The 25,495-nt window shown below is 35.2% G+C and overlaps 1 protein-coding gene across 1 annotated transcript; it reads right to left on the bottom strand.

Annotated features, from left to right (window-relative positions):
• Positions 1-6,099: 6,099 nt before the first annotated feature.
• On the bottom strand, positions 6,100-14,560 carry SAP (Transducin/WD40 repeat-like superfamily protein). The gene is made up of 2 exons (XM_086583060.1): positions 14,296-14,560; positions 6,100-7,261 (listed from the first exon to the last, which is right to left on the bottom strand). The coding sequence occupies exons 1-2, from the start codon at positions 14,500-14,502 to the stop codon at positions 6,149-6,151; spliced, it is 1,320 nt and encodes a 439-aa protein (XP_086439186.1). The 5' UTR covers positions 14,503-14,560; the 3' UTR covers positions 6,100-6,148.
• Positions 14,561-25,495: the final 10,935 nt, after the last annotated feature.

Below are 25,495 nucleotides of genomic sequence, written 5' to 3' on the forward strand. Positions count from 1 at the left end.
TCACACATATTCTTATTACTTTTTTTTCTTTCATTTTTTTTAAAATTTAACCCCTCATAACTTCTTTAAAGATTAAAAACTCACTATTAGATTATGTTTTGAGCATTAAAACATCTCATTCTATTAGAATCCCAAACTTCCACCATCAATGTCCATTTTCCATCCATTTTTTTTTTTTAAATATTGAGGCTTAAGCTTCAAGCACCTCTGAGGCTTAGATGCACTTCTTTAAACACTGCTTAGGCGAACTTGTTAGCTTGTGATTTAGTGTTAGTGGTGTAGATAATCTGAACAAATTCGTGAGACATACCAAGCACCATTGGTAATGTATCTTTAAAGAAGTGCAATGAGTTGAAAGCCACAAGAATCAATATCTTTATCAAACACTAATGTGTAGAGTGTTCCGGGACAAAAGAACACGTTGCAATATGCAGCTGAGCAAAAATCACACAAAACCAACAAAGCACTAAAGTAACGAAATTATGTGTGATAAGCACATCCGTTAACTATGAATTTTTTTTCTAAAGAATGCATCGAAACATTTTGGGTCCTTTAATATATTGTTCAAGTACAAAGGCATCCAATTTGACTTCAAGCACTTCAGTTGCAAGTTTACTATATAACAAAATTTATGGGATTTGTGCAAGTGATAAGCATATGAAAAATGTCATGAATTATATAGAAAGAGAAATGCAACTTAGAAGTTCAGTTCTTTCCAATTTCTGGGTTCAAGTGAGAATGTATACAATTTAACTCTCAAGCGCTTGCGCTAAGTTTATTATATATGGAAGGCTGACCTGAGCCATCAGGAGATACAACAATAGGAGAAGACGTGGAAGAAATACCTGAAAGTTGGAAAGTAGTCCTTGGTTAATTTGGTTGTATTGGTGGAAACTAAAACAGTGTTATTCAGTTCCTGAAGCTTCTGCACAGAAGCCGGTGCCCGATTCTTTCCCACATCAACCTCGAGAGAAGATGAATTCTTTGGACAAATCCCATAATTCCCTTTGTTCCTTCGTCATGCAATGTCACGATTTGACGCCAAACAAGTATAAGGTTATTTGCTGCAAGAGGCAAAGGTCAATTGTTAGAATAGTCCACCATAACCAAACAGAAAGAGATAAATAACATTCGAAGCCAAGACAGAGATCATATACAAATAGGACAATGAACCCTTCACAAATTGGGAATGTCGTGACTTTCTATTATGGCAAAAGTTGGCACCCTTGAGGTTAGATTTGAAAATTAAGTCACTTATATCTCAAAGAGAAAACAAAACTAAAAAAAAATTAAATATATCAAGATGTGAATTTAATGAAAAGCAAGAAGGCAGACTGCACAAAACACACGACACACCAAATTTTCTTATATCTTACGAACTTAATGGAGGAGAGCATAGTTGTCAAACCGTATAATATATCGTTTTCCATTTTTTTGCATATCGTATCGTGTATCGTAAGATAGGGTATTTTTAAAATTAATTATAAATATATGTATATACAAGTTATTTTAATATATATATTGTTTAGCATAGGTGCTCTATCAAAATTGCCACATCAACCAAGGACTACTGGACCAGACCATGGGTTCCTCTTGTTGTCACAACCATTGTTGACTGCTCCATCCGGGTAGCCACCTTATAGACCATTAGCATCTTCTCGCGATGGTGCGGTTCAAATTACCTACTCCAAAGACAACCAATTGATCTATTTCAAAGACTTCCGTTAGTTTCACAACCTCTAATGGCATTGGTGATGCTTCATCGAATGCCGGAAATATATCCGAGGACCTTCGGTAATATAGTGGATCCCGCTAGCTTTCCTTCTCGAACTTCCATTGCCCGACTACCGAATACACCGGTTAATCATACCGTTATAGGCCCAAAATTTTCTTTTGTAATACATCAAAGGTCCGTGATCAACTCCTATAGCCAATGCACCCGATCGCCTCTATCCCAAAGATCTGTACCTTCAAGTGTGCCTCCATCCACCTTAGGACCTTTACAAACACCTTTTTTCGATGATGCCACCCCGGCTATGAACCAGTCTTCTCCTTTGGCACCCACGCGAAACGGTTGGGCCAATAGGGCCAACACCTTACCAATTAATAGTGGGGTCTACTCTAGTTCCTTCACAACAATCAGTAAACGTGAATTCCATCTCTGGAAGCCTACCTAGTTTCACATCCTTAAAGCCACCAATGAGTAGTCCCCAAAGTATTCCAGCTACAACACCAAGACCCCCAACGACTAAGCTCTGGTGATTTAACTTTTCAGCCTCTTGGGTCGCCTGTAGCAGTTTCTCAGACAGTTCTGAGGCCGAGTGATCAACTATTAAAAGGTTCATCAATGCAACTAAATAGAATAGTGCTGCCCCTTTCGGCGCTTCAAACACCATCTTATCGACCAGCTCTGCAGAATTCAGAACAACAGCTTGTCATGCAAGGGTTTCCAGGTACTCGACTGAGGAATCAAGCACTTCAATCTCAATTTCAAGTTCCATCTCCCACACATCCACCAAGGTTTTTGAATCTCGTTTCACCAACAACTTTAGGCATGCATATGGGACCACAAAGCCTTACACAAACACCACAAAGACCCAATTTTCCTGCACCATTTCCTCCCAAAATGATGAATTTATTGCAATTGCAGCAGAATCAATCAAATTCTCAATAATACGATCAGGTAGTTTCTTGGTGCCAAACCAACATAACCTCACTTTCTCATCTGGTAAGCCAGCTCTGTCTCCTAGTGGAAACCAAGTATATGATCCATTCTCCCCCACTTCACCATCTTCTGCTCCTCAACAGCCAGAAAACCATGTCAAAGTCGAGAAACAGGTCCATACTCTTCCGATCAAATGGACACAATTTGTAAGTTACTTTTAATATTTATTATGTAGCTGAGAATCAAAGTAATATAGTATGTAGTATCAGTAAAGACTTGCCATTTGCATAAGGAGCTTTCACAAAAATAAAGTTGAAGCGTTGTTCATACGATTAAGATATATGCTTTCCAGGTCACAGTTCAATCGGCGAAATGTTTTGCAGGTCATGCCTCTCCTTTTCCTTCAAATGTATGGAGTTGTACATTAGCAGCTTGAACAAATAAAATTAAATTCTACAGGTTAGCTAGATTATATATATGCTCATATGATGCTAATACTATACACAAAGTTTCCTTCTATTTTTTCTTACATGGCCACTTTTCATTAACAATGCGAGAAATAACTTACATTTTATGGGCACAAAATCCATTCAATTGGAAGAACTTTCCACAACAGATAGTGAACTGGTTGAGATGGAATCTACAAATCGACTAAAGTAAAGAAAAACATTAGCTTGAATCATTATGGTTCTCCAACTTCCAAATCTCAACAACCAACAAAAAAACCTTGACGAAAAACAAATCCAACAACTAAGCTAGGGATAGAGAGAAGAAAACCTTTGTGAGACTAAAGTGGTTGACAAACAAATTATATCAGAGTTTAGAGAAAGACATTGGTTGGTGAAGAAGATTGAGAGAAGAGAAAATGGGGTATCGTAATTAGTAGGAGAACCTTATGGTGAAACCTTATTGCAAAAACAAATTAGTAGGGGGGGGGGCTTCCTTAGTCAATCGATATTAATGGTAATTAAGTCGGTCTATTAATGGTAAGGCTACTTGCGTACAATTCAATTTGGGCGTGGATTTGGTATCCGGTTTGAATAGACACAAAAACCACGTGTGAATGTGTATCAAATTAAGGGTATAAACGGAAATAAAAGATGAAATGACCAAGTAGTCCATTTTAAAGACATTGAATATTTTGTTTCAATATTTGATGAAGGGTATTTAGTGGTAGAAAAAAGGCTGGTCTAATTTAAATGTCCAGGTTAATTATAGTATACTTTACTAATATAGATATATAGTCTATATTTATTAAGTGTAAAATTATACTAAATATATATAACATTTAGCATAATAGTGAATGTGTGTTATTAAATACATATTTTATAATATTACATTAAATATGTGTATTATAAATATTAATAATAATGTTTACGTGTTTACGTCTATATGTATAGTCGTATACTATGAATTAACTAATGCACTGTCTATATTAACTAATGTATGAACGTGTACGTGCTTGATATATTACATGTATATATGTTAGATAACAAATACGTGCAATACTAACTAACAATTGTAGTACATATGGTATTTATTCTATATATGACGCATTACGTATAATATAATATACATATGTTCGATTTAAAATATATACATGCGTATAATGTATGAGAATATATTTAAAAAATTTAGATAACTTTCAAATATTATTATTGAATTTAGGACCATTACTTCTTATGAGAAGACAAAAATATCGATGACAAGTGTTATAGTCGCCGTAAACTAACTTTTATATCGGTTATATAACTAAAAATAATAATTTTAGCAATAAAAATATATAACCCAATAAGAAACCAAAACCGACTTAATTAATGGGTATGGGTCCGAGTTTTCAAAATATAAGAAAAAACCCAAAAGAACCGAATCCAATAGGAACCGCTAAAAATAGACCCATAATCAAAACCGATAAAAACCGACCCAGAACCAACCTATGAACACCCCTACAACCTAATATGTGCTTAAACATTTACAACGTATTTCTATACCAGCCCCAAATAGAATCATACTTTGTCCTCAAAGTATAGAATGAAAATAAATTATAGAGAGTACAATAGAAATGTGCTTGTAAATTGGAAGATCTGGAAAAAAAAAAAAAAAAAAAAAAAAAAAGTTAATCTATACTAATATAAAGAAATAAAAACATACGCAACTCATATATGAGTTCCACCCGTTATGGGGATAACATGAAATAATAAATAGCGTTTTGGAACATAAACGGACTCTAACATAAATAAAATAATACCATATGTTCACAAATCAAACATGCGCCTATCGTGGCTCTTATCGGATTAGCTTCCAAAATTCTATGAATTAGTGAATTTCATGAAATTAAAGTACCTAATTACATTATACATCTCAATAAAATCAACAAGACCTATGGATTCTATATTTTGATATTTATACATAAAATTTTAATACGTTAACGTACAATGTACTATAATTAAATATATCACCCCCAAACAATTTGGGGGAAATGGGTTCATGAAACAATTCAATAACACAATTAAATTAAGTAACTAACTAATTTTTATAATTTTTAACATTTTATAAAAAAAAAAAAAAATGTATAATTTACATCTTAAAAGTGTCTAATTTTTGCAAATGTTTCTATCCCACCTCCAAACAATTGAACGCTTTGTCTTTAAAGTGTAAAGAGATATAAAATAATTTACTATAGAAACCTGACAAAATTTGGCAGTACCTGTAACAAAAAATATTATAAAGATGATATGATAACATTAAACACAATTAAACTGTTACGTACTAAATAACATTAACTCTACTGGAGTAAACATGACAAGCAAAAGGTGGTAAAAAGATTTGAAATGAAATGCCAAAATATGCCACCCCCAAACAAAATTTGAAAACTCTTTTTAAATTTGAAATTTTTTGTGGCTTATATACTCCATAAAAATGGTATTGTACAAAAACTTGGGTATTTGAAAGTCAAATACTTAAGACTTTTTCTAATATATATGTACAATGCTCTTACCATATATGAACAATCGAAAAAATTGTGGGTCTTTCTATAAATAATTAACATGGAATACACCACCAAACAAAATTAAACACTAAAACTTTCTACGACGCAACTTAGTGAAATGAGAGTGAAGCCTGATAGACCTAGAACATAACTAAACATGCATTCTCTTCTTTTTTTATCTTTCCATGGGTTAGGATTATTTTGGGCCTAATTTAAAACAGGTTGTACCGAGGGCACGAGGGATATACTAGTATCTTACAAATTCAATAGAGACAGCTCATTATTTTTGGTGAAGATGAACTAGATATTAAATATCATTATACAAAAAAAATTCAACTTGTACTTTTGAGATAGATTTGGAAAGAATTGGAAATTTATACTAGCTGAAGTTTTGGTATGATAATTTCCATAGTGTTCAAAATCTAATCCGTCAATAGTCAACAAAGCGTCCAAAGAAATTTGATGGTAGAAACACTCCCTTACAAACTGGCAGATTACAAAATGGCACCAAAATCCCAAAGATGTAGAGTGGTGTCACTACCAGCAGCAGCAACGAATCTGTCATCAGCTATCAAAGCAGTAGGATCAGTAACCCTCTCGGGTAAACTGTGTAGAAACTCTCCGTGCTCCACCCCCCACGCTCTTATCACGCCTCCACTCCATATCAATACACATGCACCGTTCATACACCCCATTAGTCCTCTTTGGGACCCACTACTTCTCACCAATCTAAATTTACACACTTCCTCAAAATCACCACTTACTCGTACTACTCTAACCATCCTACGGTTATCAACTGTCACCAACAAATCGTGGCTCATGTCAAATGAGTCCACGATCACAGTATAAGTTTCAAATGCTTGTTCGCCTAATACATTACCAGGGATACTAATGCTCATTAAACTCACACCAGTGCACGCAATTGCTGTTTCTTGACTCATCCTTATTCTTCCAACAGAATCATTTAACTCAGTTAAAAGATGCCACCCTGTTACCGATTCCGGATCGGTGACTGACCCACCTATAAACATGAGCTCTTCTGTTACTGCATTCCATACATGAAAGGAACGTGCAGGCACGCCCGCATAAAGACCCACCCACCACTGAGAACACCCGGTAAAGTCTACTAATGTTCCATCGCTCACCACATTTCCCAACTGCACCCGACGAGGTTCAAGTTCAACACCATGGATGCCAGTTAAATGTACATCCCCATCCAATGACGCAAAAACGAGTTTGGCATCCGAGAGAACAATACCAGACACAGCACGTGAGAAACGGCCCAGTATATCTCGTTGTTGAGGACGAAAAGTAGCGACATGGAGCTTTGAAGTGAGATCAAATAGACGAACGGCCCCATCGACAAAGCCACAAGCAATGTGATAGTCTGATAGAGCGAGACGGAGACAGGTGAGACTTTCGCCATCGTTGAATTCAAGGGGAGTGTATACTACTCTACGTGTACGGAAGTTAGAACCTAGACGTTGGCGGAAAATGTATTCTTGGTGCCATGAGTTTTGCATGAGATGATCACGATGCCAGATTTCACGAGTGAGTCTTTGCCATAGATTGTTTGAGCGTGATATGGCTTGCCATGTGGAACACACCTGCAACAAAGACAATAACACGACTACTACAAATAAAATATTTTCCAGTAAATGGCCAAACGAGAGAAAATAGAATGTACATATTTACATGTCCAATTTTTTTTGAAGAAAATATAATTGGCAACCCATTCTCACATGCACCCATCATGCATGCCTAGTATTGCATATAAACTCAGTCACAAATAAGAGGGAACCAGCTAACATTTCAGGGTAGTCTATCATGCGGTGAAAGTGGGAACCTACGATGAGGATGGCGGCCTCGAGCACTTGAGAAACTGACTCTGTTGGATGGTGACAGTCGTATGTTTGTGTAAAAAAGTGGAAAAGTGGCCAGCTTCATAAATCATAACCGTTGCGTGGAGCAAACAATGTGTACCTTGGCTTGGTCTGTTGGTCACTTGGCTGATACAAACAATGACTTGACCATAATCATTTTGCAATTATTGTGATAGAATCATAGAACACAACGCCGATACATACCGAAATCTGCTGTTAAAGTTTACAAAAGTCGGCATTATAACTCCTAGTGCTAAATTATTGATGGTATATGGATTATAAGAGAAAAGGCAATCTGCTCAATGCTATAATATTGGTCAAACTATCAAGAAATACGTCAATGTACTAAGGGTCAAAATTTCTCGCGGCATCTAATTCAACAATAAGCCCAAAAAATAGGAAAAGATACACAAATAGATCTTAACATAAATAAAGGAAGAAATATATAAATTATGCATTTTTCTACGTACATTGAGCATTCTCGAATACCCCCGCTGTAATAATTTTTTATGGTGTGGGTTTTCAGGTTTCCACCTTTCATTTTGGAAATTGTTTTAATTACGAGACTCTTTAATCACCACGAAAAGGCTAAGAACATCATGACATATCGAAACATATCAGCACCACTTATCGTAAATATGGTGCCCAAACAGATAATTGCATCAAACTATTTACAGTGCTTTAATCCAAATTTCGAAACAAATGATATTCTTATAGCAAATGATTTTATCACTTTGGATTCTTATCTGACTAATGTCAGAATTATTAGTCAAAGTCCTATCTGCTATGAGCTGGAACTCTGGAAGCCTGGAACTTGAGGGGTCTGGGGAAGATGCCCCATAAAAGAATTCAAAAAACAAAACGGCAGCAACCACTAACCAAAATTTAAATAGGAATTTCTTGAACAGAAGTTTTCCAAATTTTCAAAACCCAGATGTAAATCATGACCGTAGGCTTTAATAAAGGGCAGTATATATATAATAGAGCATTAGGCTACTCGGACACGACAATGGTGGGTGGTGCTGGCTACACCACAATATCTACGACTAGATCAGTCTTTTGGAATTGTACTTATTTAATATTTTTCATACACAACTGAAATTTCATAAAATTTTCAGAGTTTCAGATGAAATTCCTGCCCATGACTCGGAATATTTCATTGAAATCAGGATAGTTAGACTTGAGCCTACATTCCAACTTCAACTATACTGAAAGAGACACGATGAAAGGAGATGGTACGAGAGAAATTGAGGTGAAAATTAAAAAGGTAAATGAGTCGACATGTGCAACAGTGCGAGAATAGAGATTAACCTAGGAGTGGGACCCAAAAACAGGTCTACACAGGACTAGGAGAACACAGGCTACAAGTGTGTGGTACTTGACTCGATTTTGTCTTACAAGTACAAGGCATTACTCATGCTCAGGAGAGACTTTATTATTTGAGCAGTTTTAGATGATAAGGTACCGAGTACAATAGATATATAAAGCAAATTTTCAGAAGTGAAGAGAATGCTTGGGTGGAGTGTGGTTTAGATTTTAGAAAGAGTGGTAGGGTGAAAAGGACCTCTTGGAAAAAGACAGTTCAATTCTCTAACAGCTCTGAAAATAGTGAAAAACGGGTAATACACTAATACTGAAACAAACACACAGGGCGAGCGCGACAAGACTTGGAGATATCCTACCATGCATGTAAGAAGGATTTGGAATAGAGTACTCGGTACTCTTTGGAATATTTGGGAGCATATGGTCACTTTGGAACCATCATTTTCATTTCAACCAAGATTCTTAAAAGGTCATCCAAAGTTGAGCAGTCTCTTCAAACGCAGGAACGTGCATTGAAACCAACATACTTGTCCCCTCACCCCAATTTCCAAACCAAACTACAACAGATTTGGCCTATGCACACCGCAAAAAAGCTTCCGAACTCCAAAATCCGTTTGTTGACCAAGGAATACTACATCCGCTTGCACTCCTATAAGTTTATACAGTTTATATCCACATCAAATTTCATCACTTCAAATTATTAGTAAAGGACCCATTTTAAAGCAAGATTATCTTTGATCTTAAGCAGTATTGAATCCAGATGAGTGGATGACATATTCAAGTATATATAGGACAAGAAAACAACATAAGAGCATTTCTAGGTGGTGTTCCCAAATTGTCAATGAACAAGTTTGACAAACTTTGTTCACAACCCTATGCTCCTTTAGTTATTTAATACATATATAGAGTAATGTTTAATTGAAAGAAAAGGTAGTGTTCCCAAATTGTGTCAATGAACAAGTTTTGCTAACTTTGCTTACAAATCAATGTCGATTATAGATGTTCGCAAACAGATATCGTAAAATTGTATAGGGAGGATAATATTGTTCAAGTCAACAATAAATCCATTGCCAATTGGAGTGGCTCCTAGTTGTGTGCAAATCGTTGAAAACGTAACAGAAAAAGTCCCACACCAGTTGGAGTGGTGGTGTCATATCCGCAAACTTGCAGGCAAATTACGAACAATGACTGTTTGTGAACAAGTTTGCCACCACCCAAAGTTAGTTTTTTTTTGTCAAATTGATAGAAAAAGCAGTTATTTGCCACCACTTAGGCTAAGTCCAATGGTTTGGTGCGTCATCCCGCCAAACCACAATAGCATAGTGTATACAGTTAGCGGCTTAGCGTTTCCCAACCCAATGGTTATTTTTTTTTTAGGACTCTTCAACCGCCATTCCCACAGGCATGTGGAAAAAAAAAAAAAAAAAAAATTTTTTTTTTAGGACTCTCAACCGCCAGTGCCTATGGCGGGTTTTTTTTTTTTTTTGGACTCTCCAACCGCCATTCCAACATGCGTGTGGAAAAAAAAAAAAATAATAATAATAATAAATAAATAAATAAAATAAAATAAATTAGGACTCTCAACCGCCAGTGCCTATGACGGGTGGGATTTTTTTTTTTTTTTTTTTTTTTGAGACTCTCCAACCGCCATTCCCACAGGCATGTGGGGAAAAAAAATTAAAAAAATATATATATATTTTTTTTGACTCTCTAGCCGCCATTCCCAAAGGCGTGTGGTTTAGATTTTTTTTACCCGCCACTCAAAGTGGCGTGTAGACTTGACGCTAACCTGTTAAAACTGACGCTATATATAAGTAAACTTATCCCGATAGCGTTGGCGGGTTAGCGTTTTGACGCACCATTGGATAAAAATGTCCGTGATATTTGGTGTTTTGCCGCACCATTGGACTTAGCCTTAGAGATGCTAAAGAGAACAAAAACAAATTTGAACTACATAGTTTTCAGGTTTTTTAGTTATTGAAACACCTACATCTCAATCTTATTCCTAAAGGATGTAAAAAATAACATACAGTTAATGTTCTGTATGACTGTATCCCTCCCGGAAATTTAAACAAACAAAGACCATGGCAAATATTAGAATATCACATTATCATATATTCATTGTTATTGTGATATATCCATAAATTCAAAGAATATTTCCTAGTGATAACATTTAGAAATATTATATTAGTGCATATGCTTGTACTTTTTGTAGTGTGAATCTCTTACAATGCATAATTTTTATTAATAAAATATATTATTTTGCTGATTAAAAAATATATTTGATTATGGTTAATTAGAATATATTTTCTGATTCGTTTCCATCCTAATCTATTCTATAGTAGTTTTCTATTTAAATCCTTTTAATGAATTTGTGTAATACGTTCCATTATCAATAAAATTGTTCTTATTCTAAATTTAAGATGGTATTAGAGCATAGGTTTTTCTAATAAAAGATGTTAGTCTTTTTCGGTTTGTGCTTTCTGGCGGCGGTAGCAACTACTACATCTATTGTCCGCCAGATTTCTCATAGCCAAAGGGATTTATTTTTTCGAGTGCTTCAGTTTTACAGCAATCAAATCAATCTTTCTTTTTTAAACCATTTTTCTTGTCAATGTCCTATCATCTAATTTTAATTGCCACGCCCAATCAACTAATCTCTTTATGTTGATTTTAATTTTGGCATTTTCGCCATCTTCATTATTTACACCAATATTAGGTTCGGTAGTCCATTTTAACGTCGATGTTCATCAGGCGGTTATTCGTCTTCTGTTGCCATTCTGCCTGAAGATCAATCTTTTCGATTTAATCCATTCATTCAATAATTTTTTTAGAAATCAAGCCCAATCTTTTCAAATAAGTCAAATTCATTCTTTTCATGTGGTTTATCATCACCCAACTTTTCTTGGCAGAATAAGGGGATCCCCAATGCAGGTGGCTCTAATCCCCTCCACCTAGGCGCCACGTTGGACAATTTCCCTTCAAGCATACCTTGTTGGTGAAGCTACCTTGGAGTCTTGGACTACCCAAAAGTGAATTTTAAAAGACAGGAAAATTAAAAAATATGGAAAACAATTGAAATATTAATAAAACGCTCAATGGCTAAATGGCCACGATAAATTTTTAAAAAATAAACATGTGGTATTAAAAGGTCGCAAATGATGAAAATACGTGAAAAATATACATAGACGATAAATCATAAAAAACATGGACAGAATCTTAGATACCGGTTGATCTTCACAATCATGTAACTTTCACACAGATACATAATAATGAAGAGTGACTCTCAAAGTCAGGGAATGCCCTAAAGGCTGATTCTGCATCATTTGCGGGCCGTTAATTGAAGATTAAAGATCAAATCAATTGTCCAATTTCCAATCTGTACATACAAATTTCTGTACATACAATAAATTTGTATGTACAACTTGCGGGTAAGTACTAGAATATCACATATACTGTGATTGTGATATATTTATTACCTAGTGATAATATTTAGAGAAAATTTTCTGGTTCGTTTCAATGCTAATTTATTGTAGTTCTATTTTATTCCTTTTTTTAGTGAATCAATGCGATACATTTCATTATCAATAAAATTGTTCTTATTTTAAATATATAAGAGTAAAATGCATCACAAAGATCTCATGAAACTACTAATTGTACGTCATCACTGCTTCGGTACACAAAACAAAGAACATACCATACGCAACAATTCACTGGCAAGCATTTTTAACCTGTGTTTATACCACTGACCCATTGCGCAAATTTTCCTACCTTGAATTACATAGATGAACTACGAAAATATCCACAATAACCTCAGACCATAAACACATTAGCAAACCATATTATCATGAATCAATTTATCCCAATATACTGGAAATGTCTCTGTGATGCTACTTTTTGGTAAACTTGACAAGTCAATATCGCTTTCTAAATTTTATCTTCAAATTCTCCTTGGCATTTCTACTAATTACCTACATACTAGTTTAGTATGAACTGCATGATTTTCACAACCAAATGCTTGATTCCAAACTTGTGATTTTTGAAATGAAGCAGATTACTAGTGTCTTTAATCACAGGCCAATGAAGTAGAACAAGTAGTGCAAATGTGCAAACCAACATCATTATAACTGAAAAGGAAAAGAGGAATTCAATTTGGGACTTTCTAGTTTCTACGAAATTGCGGAAAGAAGCTATTTATCAGACAGGTAATAGAGGTAATGCATGGTTTGACTCAGAGCTCAGAGCTGTTATTAAAGCAGTAGCAGCAGTGTTGTAAGAAGGTATATCACTGTCACTGTATAGCCTAATCAAGAAAAATGACAAAACTGTGACACACATTGGTCACACACAATGAAACTGAAAATAGAAAATGAAAGCAACAACAGACAGAAGCCCATATATAAATATATAACTCGCACTCTATAACTTCTTTAATGAAGCTTCGGTCATCATAATATTGTGGCAAGTAAAATCAGAGGAACCCATGTGTTGTTCCCTATCTACATTTTTATGTGAAGACAAAGGTACTCCAAATTTGAGAGTGTGCTTAGAAAGTTCAGTCAAAAAAGGGCAGATATCAATCAATAAAAAGTGGTTTAAGGAGCGAGAAAACATTCAAAGTAACTATCACTTTCCAACTAAAATAAGTATCACTTTTCATGATGGAATTGAAGATTCCAAAAAAAATCCCATTTTTATCCACATTATCTTTCATTTTGGGGAGAAGAGACAACCTTGAAGAACGCTCTAAACTATAGGCATGCTCTAAACTGTGACACTTCCAAATTATCAGCTTTCAGCTATATACACTCTCAAATTTTCATACCTAGCTTTTCTAACCACCATTTGAAACAAAAAACCTAAACATTGACTTCATACTACTGCTATAGTGCTATATACCAAATTATCAATACATAATGCACACATAAGGTGGTATTACAAAGAAGTCTATTATATTATCGAAAAAAACAAAGAAGTCTATTTTCAGTCTAGCAAATTCCTAATCCAATACTTAAATTTCTATTTTCTTCTATATGATTATTTGTTATGTGCTGAGATCATAACGATTGATCAATATAGGCATGAACACTCAAAGGTGAAATTATAAACGGAATAATTGCTAGAAATCATGACGACATTTCTCTCGTAAGGGTCAAAGACCCAGACTTTTTTCTTTTCTTTTCCTTCTTTTTTATTTTGCCTTGCCAGGGTTAAGCTCAATAGTTCCATCATCAGTGGTGAAGTGGACCGGACATACTGTTCACCATTCCATCAATTTCGAACGTTTCTTAACAATCAATAGTTCAATCATCACTGGTGAAGTGTACAACGAGACTACGTAGCAATAACACAACAATGAACATGTAACAGACACACATAACAATAACACATGTCACATGTCACATATATTGAGTTTAAAGACTGTAGTGAAGAACCTGAAAGACGGTGGAGATAGCAGAAGCAGCAGCAAGTCGACCAAATGTTCGAGCAGCATCAACAGCAACTTGATACGCTAAAGCTTCAAGAAAAGGTTCAGGCCATACTTCGTTTTGAGATCTTGGACGAGAAGAAGATGGTCCTTCAAAAAACTCTCCTCTTCTTCTTCTTCCTGTCGAACTTGAAACAGAAGACGAAGAAGACATGTTGTGAACTAAAAGAGCAAAAGAAAGGAAGCGATTCAAATTGAGTAAAAATTGTAAAATGATGATGCATTTAAATATCCAGAGTGTACAAAGTGTTGTGCTACAACTTGGTTCTCTTTCTTTCTTGTAGAAAGTAAAAGAAACTAAAAAAATACAGTTTTTTAATGTTGTTTCTGATTTCCCGCCATGCCCTGCAAGACGGCGCAGCACGTTAAGGGAGAAGACTTTGTGGGCTCCACTCTTTGGACAGCTATGCTGTTGTCTTTTCGGGGTGCTGCCTCTCTTACTCCCACTTCGTCTGTAGGTCCGTCAGTTACTTGAATACCATTGGACTGTCACAGTGACCTTACTGAAAAGTTTGATACCCTAATACGAATGAAATTTGATGAAATCTTCTGGCATTTCAGCATTTTACCAAACCTAGATATTGGCATGTGAAACCGAAACTCACGGACTAATCGGAATAAATACTGAAATTTGTGAAAACTAGTAAATAAACTGTTAAGGCAGTGGGTGTGAGCGAATCGAGAAGACGGAGGTTGTTAATTTGTAAATTTGTGTATTTATATAACTAGAAATTGGGCTCTAGACACTTTCTTTAGTGTCTTTTTTGTCTAGAGAAAGACCAATATTATCTTTTGATTCTACTCTAATTTTAACAACATGTCACTTTTTGGGTGTATTAACTGTTTTTAAAACTTCTTATTTTTCCTTTTTACCCTTTCATTTGTAACTGCCAATTTCTTCCACAAATAAATAATACGAAAATCTAATGTGCGCAAGCTGTAGGTGTGTGTGTCAATCGAGGCTACTCATCAGGCAAGGGTGCGTGTGTATTGCTCCAAGATGTACTGCAATCAAATAATACAATTGTCTTATAAAAAAAACCCATTTGTCCTTTCACAATTTCACAATTTGAATTACATCAAACAAAGCTTAAACATGATATTCAAAATTATCAGAGATGCATTTTAAATTGTTAAAGATGTATTGAAATTAGTTGTAATCAACATACATTTTTTCCGTTTTTGAAGTTGATGTTTTCCACATTGTTTTGGTCTCTCTAGAAATTCATCTCACTTTTAATTGGAAATTTGTAGATTTTGGATGAATTTTAGTTATTTTGATTAACCCACTACTCTTTTGGTAATTGATTTAGTTCGTAGTTTTTTTTTTTGTTGGTAGTTGGCTTCTTTAGTTGGGACTAATAAAAGAGGTCAAAATTGTAAAAGTCAGCCTCAAATTTGAGACAGATGTCAAATTTCAGTTTTTATGGAGGAAAAACAAAAAAAAAGTTTGCTATTTCCTCTGAACATAAGAAATTTGCGTCTGTGTACCTATACCCAATTTTCTGATTTTATATGAACCCAAGCCGAGAAAATGACGGTTGATTAAGAAAATGATTTTTTTTTTAATTGTATTGTAATTTAGAAAAATTAGAGAGGGAGAGAGACATCGTGAGGGAGAAATTGTAAACGGGTGCGAAAAAAATAGAGGAAAAAGAATTGGAAAAGAAAAACGGGACATACTAGCACTCTTTTTTATGCATTTTTTTTTGGCTCGGTACCCAATATGATTTTATAAATAAGGGGGCGAGAGATATACAAAGCGGCTGTTAAACCAAAGGGATTGTTTTATCATAAGCCCTCCAAGATACAAGTCCCAAAATAAAATACAGCACAAAACCAACAAGTCACCCTTTAAGAGTACATTTAGTGAATGAATCTATAGTATATGTAGTATCCGACAAATCCCATCTTCAAAGCCAGTGGGGCTTCCTTCATCCTCTAACTCCGCTATCATCTCTGTTACACTAGCTCCATATTTAGCAGTAGAGTCTGCAGCCATATTCACTTCCCTCCAAGTTGAGGTGAGATAAATTTGTTGCATCTTAGATTTACACTTGTTCCACCTAGGAGTGACGAACCAAGGCAGCTTATTATGTCTAAAAGCATATACAGCAGTCGTGGAATCATATTATACCCAATATATATATATAAGTTGTTCCACCTAGGAGTAACACCTCAGCCATGAAGTTGGTCTGGTTGCCAATGTTTACTCATCACCAACTTAAACTGACCCATGTAATCTCTGTATACGACCCACACCCGCTTGACCTAGATTACCTCTTGAAGAGCCATCCACATTTGTCTTAATCATGCCTTGCTCTGGTAACAACCATCTACAACTTTGCACTTTGGGTGCCATCCTGGGCTTGGGTGGAAGACCCCAGTTAAGCTTGACATAGACTTTGTGGACAGTCTATATGCCATATGAATGTTGGGAGTGAGCATTTTCTGACATGTTTGTGAACTTGGCATGCAATCATCATGATATTTCTATGTTTCCATAGAACCACAATGTCGCTAACCAATGCCGCATGCCATAGCTGCTTAATGATACCATTCTTAGAAGTTGTTGGTGCTCTCCCTTCTAGAAGAGAAGATAAATTTGTAGTAATATATACTAAATTTTTTAGCCACCCATCCCCACAAGTTTTTGGCGATATCACATTCCCATAGAATATGATGGAGAGATTCTTCTTTTGCACACCCACAGTAGTATTTAGAAGCCAATTTAACACATCTTAGCTTAACTGCATCATCCGTAGCTGCACCTTTAGAGCACAGTTTCCAAGCTGTGGCAGAGATGTTAGGATGGATAGCGGGATCCTAGACCACATAGAAGCCCAATTGACTTGAGGTTTTTTTGTTCTGATCAATTCAAATGTTGACACAATGATAAGCATCCAAAAGTGTAGTTTAAACCTCTTAATAGTATTATATTTAGGCCAATTATATTTATAATAAATAAGAGTTAATATTATTTACGTGTTTTTGTGTATTTTAGGTCTTGAAGCTGTTTATATGCTTAAAGACGCCATTTTGCATGAAAAACGAGTCAAGATGATCGCTAGAAGAGTTCTATGTTTAAAGCCCAAGAATCAAGATAAAAAGCATTTTCAAGCTCAGTCAAAGCTGTGAAATCAAAGTCAATTCGGGTAGAAAAAAAAACAAAAGACCATCAAAACTTCAAAATGGCGTATCTTTGGACTCGGACCTCGGAATTAGTCCTATTTTATGTCAAAATGACCGGCTCGGAATAAAATTTCCAATGGACCCAACCTTACCCCAATCGGAGTTGTAAAAGTGGTCAAAAAAGGTACTAAAGTAATTTCCAGTAGAATTGGCCCTTTTAGACTTAACCTAATGGACTTTTGGCTCAATTTAGAGGCCCAAAGTCTAGCCTCAAGGCATATGCACGAAAATGTAACCCTAATCCTCTCCTATATAAAGAGAATTAAGGCTAAACTTTTACTTTGCTACTCCCTCATTAGTTTATTTTTAATTAGGTCTCTCTCTTTCCCCTTTATTTAGTTTAGTATAGTTTAGTTTAGGGTTAGGGTTTGTAGCCTCCATTAAAACCTCTAAATAAAAGATTAGTTTTTCAAATCAATTCAATTTTCTTTACTTTAATTTATTGTTTTAGTTTAATTAGTCTAATGAATCAAAGCTAATTCCCATTAGAGGGATATTAATGAAGTTTTAAGACGACTTGATTTGTTTAGCATAGATTTGCTGATTAGGGTTTAAAGTTTGGATTTTTCTTGACTTAGAGATAAGAAGAGAAAAATCTAAACTAGAGAATTGTGAGTTTTGCCATGAGAATGAAAAACAAACCTTCCTCTCATTCCAATTTGATTATGACTAGAGATGGTATAATTGAATTAAGGGACATAAAAGTCTAAGATTTATATTTAAGCTTTTAGTGAGAATATAAAGATTAGGGTTTCTCAACAATATATTTTAACACTTCTAGGAATTGAAAAGTAGATTTAATTCTCTCTCTAATTTCCATCATATTTGATCAACATCATTATATTGTTAGTTAATTTAGTCTTACGATCAACTTCGTAGAATAATCATATTAGTAGATTTCACATCATAATCATTAGGGTTTTTTAGACCTTGGTCCTACACATAGTTGGTTTATTAGACTTTGGTCCAGAAAAGGTTGAATATTAGACTTTAGTCCTAGTTCTGTTTGTTCACCGTTAGTTAACTCAGTTGACTAACAATCAACTCAGATTAACCACGTTGACTGTTAGTCAATCGAGTTGACTAACGGTGAACAAACAGAACTATGACTAAAGTCTAATATTCAAGCTTTTCTGGACCAAAGTCTAATAAACCAACTATGCGTAGGACCAAAGTCTAAAAAGCCCTAATCATTACTCTCACGAGTTCTTCCCTTAGATTTAATCTAGCTGAATTCTATTTATGTCTTGGTAGTTTAAGAATAGAACGAAATCCGTACTCTATTATATTGCAAATTTATACAGAGAGTAGGAAATAAAATTGATAACATAAGAACAGTAATATTACATGTTAGTGTTCTTAGCATTAATTGTTATTATTTAAATATTTTTATGTTTATCAAATGGCGTCGCTGCCATCTTAAACTCATTTAAGACAAGATTTCAATTAGTTGAATCTAAAGGGCAAACCCCATTCTTAACCCACTCACCCTTTTAATTTTTCGTTCTTGTTTTTTGGATTTTCATTAATTTCTTACTGGATATTCTTACTGTGATTTTTTTTTTCAGATGTCCGGCTGGGGCATACGACTAAAGAAAAGTTGTCCAGACATCTATGAAAGTCATTTGTCAAAAGTTCAATTTCATTGGTTAAAATTAGGGGGCACCCGTGCTCTCATTTGCTTTACACAGAGCGCACCCCGCCTTCCCTTGTGACTGCGGAGTCATAGTGAAGAACACTACGGTAAAAATATTTGTAAATTTCATAAAATTCTTAACTTTAGCAAGAATACTCCTTAATATGTTATTGATTTACTGGAATATTTTCAGAATTTTTCTAGTTGTGTTACCTAGTGAACTAATACCATCTTAACAGTGCTACATTTCAGCTTTCAAACTGTAAGTTTCTGGAAAAACAGATAAGTAGGGTTACTTAGGAAGTTCCAAAAATTCTAAGATTTTTACAGAAGTATCTATCATAAGACAAGAGTTTGCAGTAAAAGGTTGAAGATTTTTTAACTTGTTTTGACTACCTAACTAGTGGATTGTTTCCAGTGTGTTTCTACAGTTTTGCAACATTTAATTTCTGGAACAACAGCCGATAAGGAAGGTTTGTAGAATTCCAATTGCTCTAAAAATTTTATAGAAACACACATTATCTATCAGGAGCCTCCACTACAATTTTGGTGATTTTTTAGTCTGTTTTGATTGGCTAACCATTTGTTTGTTTGTATTGTATACCGAAAACTATTTTATGAAATTTGCAGGGCAGTAGAAGGACTTGTATGCCCACCAACTACAGTATTTCATAATAATATTTTTTTATACTATACAGTGTCTAGAAAACTTAAAGGATTGGGATTATTTAATTAAGGAATGTGCACGTATGGACAACCTCCATCAATTCTTAAGTGTCCTGGCCTTTGGTTTGGAAAGGTTTTAGTAATGAAATTAGTACATCACCACATCCAATACTCGTACAAGTGTAGCAAAAGACATGCTTCAAGGCTGTTGAAGGCACTATTTATACGCGTAGCAAGGACGCTCCAGGTAACACCTCTTTACATCCTCAAATCTACTGTAAGAGGATTAAATTTCTAGTAATAATCAGGATGTTTTGCATGCTTAATTAGGTTGATTGCATATTAGACTTAAAATTTGTATGAAATTAAGATCTAGTACGCATAAATCTACTTTACTTGTTTATCGTAGATGCAATACCACACACTTATCTAGAAATTCACACACCACATCTGTAGCAATGGCTCAAGAGACAGAGAGACCTCTCTCTGATTTTTACAAAGCATTGAATGATGCACCACAATCTTGCAACGTTCTTGTAGCTACAAGAGGAGATTTCTGAATCCCCCCTAACATCTTTAACTTACTACCTATTTTTCATGGGTTAGACCATGAGAAACCCTATCACCACTTACGTAGGATACAACAAGTACTAACCACCTTCCATTATCCTGAAGGAGGTCCTAAGCAAATAAAACTTAGTGTGTTTCCTTTCACCCGAGCTGACAAAGCGGCTGCTTGGCTAACAGCACAAAAAACGAACTTTGTGGACACATGGGAGAAACTAGTTGGGTTATTCATGGAACAATTCTACCCACCATAGAAGTCCGATGAAATGCTTCAAAAGATCTATTTCTTCTGCCAAAACCCTCATGAATCTTTTTCAGAGGCTTGGAGTCGTTTTACGGATCTCCTAATAAAATGTCCCCACATAATCTTCAAAAAGACACGCTTGTTCATGCTTTCTTCAAGGGTCTTTCACAATACCACAAGGAGACTCTAGACATCATGAACGGAGGAAATTTCTTAAGTAAAAATGCATATGATGCGTATATCTTTTTAGAAGATCAATTAACTAAGAGGATCAACTGGGTAGATAGTGAGTACTCCAGCTCCAATATTTGTTCATCAAATGCTAAGGCAACCAACATAGTTGAGGCTACACCCAACCCTGAGTTAATATCCCTCATTGAATCCCTCGCTCGAAAGGTCGATGCCCTCTCTGTTAACAAACAAGAACCAAAACCCAATCCGGTCATGAACATAAACATTGGTCCATGTAATTTATGTTTTCATCCCAACCATATCAATTCCTTTTGTTCCTTACTCTACGGCTTACCTCCACCACAACCCATAGATAATTACGCTTTCACCAACCCTAACACACAATGGAGGCAGAACACTAATTATAATCAACAACAACAATCTACACCTCCATGTTTTAATTATCAAAACGTTAGGTCCACTACAAACTTTCACCAATTTAACCAACATCTAGGAGAAGGAGATTTAGTTGACCAGAACAGAAGTTTAGTGCATGTACCTCAGTACTATCAAAATCATATCATAAACACTTAACAAACCTTAGTCCAAGTCACCCCCTCCTATTACCGCACAACCGGCTAACCAATAAAAAGATGACTTATTATTAACCATGATACAAAACCAATAACAACAAACTAATATGATGCATGCATTGTGCCAAAAGGTATTTGATCTATCTCCTACCCAAAATAATAACCAAACAGGCATGTTTCCAAGTCAAGAAGTGCCTAATCTTAAGTCAACAAACACTGTGTTCGAAGTAAATAGTATTCAGTGTACTGGTAATATAACCCCAGGGGACCTACAGGCAGTCATTACCTTTCGTTCAGGTAAAGTAGTTGATAACAAAGTGACTATGCCTGAAGATTGACTGCAAACGAAAGTTGAGAATGAAGCCATACAAAATACTGTCATAGAAACTAAAGACCCTACAACTGTAGAAGTACCAGTTAAACCACAACCAAAAGGGAATCCACCAAAAGATAAAATAATGGTTCATTAATATGTTCACCCTCATGCTAAAGATAAAGACAAGGTTAATAATATTGTTAACCCTTATGCTAAGTATAGAGAAAAACCACCATTTCTCCAGAGACTATTTGTGTCTAAAAAGGACGAGGTTTTTTATGAGATTAGGGATGTGTTTAAAAATTTGACTATAAATCTACATTTTCTAGATGTTATAAAAAGTCTACCTGGACATGCTAAGTTTCTAAAAGAGTTGTGCACCACGAAAAGGAAACCCAACATACCCAAAGAAGCCTTTTTAACTGAACAATATCCCTTTTTATCTGAACATAACAGAATTGTTAAGTACAAGAACCCTAGTAGTCCTACTGTACAATATACCTTGGGAGATTACTTTATAACAACTGCACTATTAGACCTGGGGGCAAGTGTTAACTTACTCCCTTTTTATTTATATAAACAGCTAGGTCTCCATGAACTTAAACCAACCAAAATGACTTTACAGTTAGCCGATCATTCTATTAAGTATTCCAAAGGCGTAGTTGAAAATATTCTAGTCAAAGTTCAAGATTTTTACTACCCAGCCGACTTCGTTATTCTTGACACAGAAGTTGATCATGATTATATTCCCATCATCTTAGGGCGTCCTTTCTTGGCAACCGCCAATGCCTAAATCAATTGTCGGGATGGATCAATGACTCTTTCATTTGGAAATATGTCTATGGAGGTTAACATGTTTAGACTCAAGCAGGGACAACTAGGTTTGCTTATAGAAGGAGAAGTGAAGTCCATTGAGAGTTTTTTCTCTCACATTAGTACGACTGAAGCCTTAGTCCCCACCTTAGTCAATGCACCTCTTCTGGAAGAAGACAAAGATCACAATTTATACTCCTTGATCATAAGTGAAATATTCCACCCTGTTTTCCGACCCTATGAGAGATAAAGTCAATCTCGCAATGGATGAGATAGATGCATTCCTCAAAGATGCAGAGGAATACCATAATTATGTAGATGCGAACAACCTAGATGAAGGATTTGACGAGTTTTTAAGAGCCTGTGATGATCCACCCTCTCCATAACTATCTAGAGCACCACCCGACCATCATCCACCTGAGCTAATCCCTTATAAAATCCAATCATTTACCACCACCTTGATTCCCCGCCCTCCACTTTTTCAAAGGAACCTTGAGTTTACATTTGACCTTCTTGTTTCTCTTGTACTTCATGATTTTCTAAACCCTCCTGATAAGGAAATAATACCCAAGGACAAGCCACCTGACACCTTCATTTTCAGATATGAGATAGTTCAGACCTACACCATGAATAAGTTTTGTGCTAAACTCATATTCTCTTTTTTTCTATTATTTCCTTCTAAAACTTATCCATATCCCACATATCTTCCACAACCATCCATTTTCTCATTATCATTCACTTGGACACCCTTTCGTGCAAAGAAAAAGAAGAAAGTACACGCTCGATTTGGTTCTAGGTCCATTAGACTTCACTCTCATTCTGCTAAGCTACGTCATAGGAAATCTTGGTGCTTGATTCTGTTTGGGGGTGCATTCCGTGTTAATTATTTATAGAAAGACCCACAACTCTTTAGGTTGTTGATATATGGTAAATTGCATATTAATACATGTTTTAGATAAAGTCTCGAGTATCTGACCTATAAAAGACTCATTGTATTCTGCGGTGCACTCCATTCCAATCTTATTTTATAAGAGTACACCATTTAGGTAATCGAAACCTCCTTTCAGAGTGAGTGGTTGTAAGTGCCAAATCCTTAGTCCACGTTGCTTGTGACTCACACATTCATCTCTTGCATTTTTTTCTCATTGTTTGAGTAGTGTTTCTCTATAGAGTGAATTCCATTTTTATTTCTTCATCGTAATTTTGTTTTTTCAAAATAAGAACTACTAAAAAAAATAATAATAATAATAATAATTAAGTCTAGGGAATCTGACTTTAAACGACCCATGTTTTTGTAAGAATACCACCTTAATAGAGTATAGGCCATAAAAATTTTCAAACTTAAAAAGAGTTTTCAAATTTTGTTTGGGGGTGGCGTATTTTGGTATTTCATTTCAAAATTTTTTGCCCCCCTGTCATGTTTACTGATAAGCACCCAAAAGTGTAGTTTAAACCCCTTAATAGTACTATATTTATGCTAATTATGTTTATAATAAATAAGAGTTAGTATTGTTTATGGGTTTTTGTGTATTTCAGGTGTTGAAGCTGTTTATGTGCTTAAAGACGTCATTTTGAATAGAAAACGAGTCATGATGATTTGTAGAAGAGTTCTATGTTTAAAGCCTAAGAATCAAGAATAAAAAGCCTTTTCAAGCCCAGTCAAAGCTGGGAAAGCAAGGTTTTGCTAAGGTAGAAGTGGAGTCTGATTCCATGAGAGCCATAAATGCCAATAACAAGTTAGAGAAACCTCCCTGGTACTGTAGAGATGTGGTGGCGGCTATCGAGAGGAAAAAAGATAGGTTTAGCTATATTACTTTTTCACATGTCTTTAGAGAAGTGAATAGAGTAGCTGACTATCTAGCAGGACTTGTTCATAACCATGAGTTGTCTATGGTCCATTTTGCTAGTCCTTTAGATTATGAATTACAAACCATTGTAAATGAGGATGCAAATGGAAAAATTTTATGTAAGGAAACATTGAGTTTAATATAGGTGGGGGTCTGCCTAACCCTAGCTTATTTGTTTAAAAAAAAAAAAAAAAACTGGGAAGACAAAGTCAATACGAGTAGAAAGAGAACAAAAAAGTCAACAAAATTTCAAATGGATGTATCTTTGGACTCGGGCCTCAGAATTGGGGCTACTTTATGTCAAAACGACCGGCTCGAAACCAGCTTTCCAATGTACTAAGAGTTGCCCTAATCAAATATGTAAAAGTAGATGAAAAGAGTACTGAAGTAATTTCTAGCAGTACTAGTCCCTTTAGACTTAACCTAATGGACTTTGGGCTCACATTAGAGGCCCAAAGTACCCCTTTTTGGCCCATGCACAAAAATGTAACCCTAACCCTCTCCTATATAAAGATAATTAAGCCTAAACAAAAATTGGCTACTCCCTCTTTAGTTTAGTTGTAATTAGGGCTCTTCTTTCCCCCCTTTCTTTAGTGTAAAGTAGGTTAGTGTAGTTTAGGGTTAAGCTTATTCTTGTAGCCTCCATTAAAACCTTTAATAAAAAGCTTTAGTTCTTCAATTCAATTATTGTCTCTATTTTATTATGTTTTTCTTTTATTGCTTTAGTATAATAAATCCGATGACACAAGGCTAAACCTCCATTAGAAGGGGTTTATGAAGCCTCGTGAGGATGATAGCTAATTAGTATGGCTGTGTTTTTTCCCCAAATAAGCTAGGGTTAGGCAGACCCCACCTGTATTAGATCAATTTTTTCTTACATAGATTTTTCCACTTGCATCCTCATTTACAATGTTATGTAAAGAAAAATATAAAGGATTAGCAAAATGTATAATATTTAGCTCTTGATGATGGACTAGTCCAACAAGGTAATCAGCTACCCTATTCACTTCCCTAAAGACATGTGAAAAGGTTATGTACCTAATATTAATCTTTTTCCTTTCAATTGTAGTCACCACATCTCTACAATACCAGGGAGGTTTCT

Source organism: Coptis chinensis, chromosome 9 (assembly GCF_015680905.1).
Source record: "Coptis chinensis isolate HL-2020 chromosome 9, ASM1568090v1, whole genome shotgun sequence".
In the NCBI taxonomy this organism is placed as follows: domain Eukaryota; kingdom Viridiplantae; phylum Streptophyta; class Magnoliopsida; order Ranunculales; family Ranunculaceae; genus Coptis; species Coptis chinensis.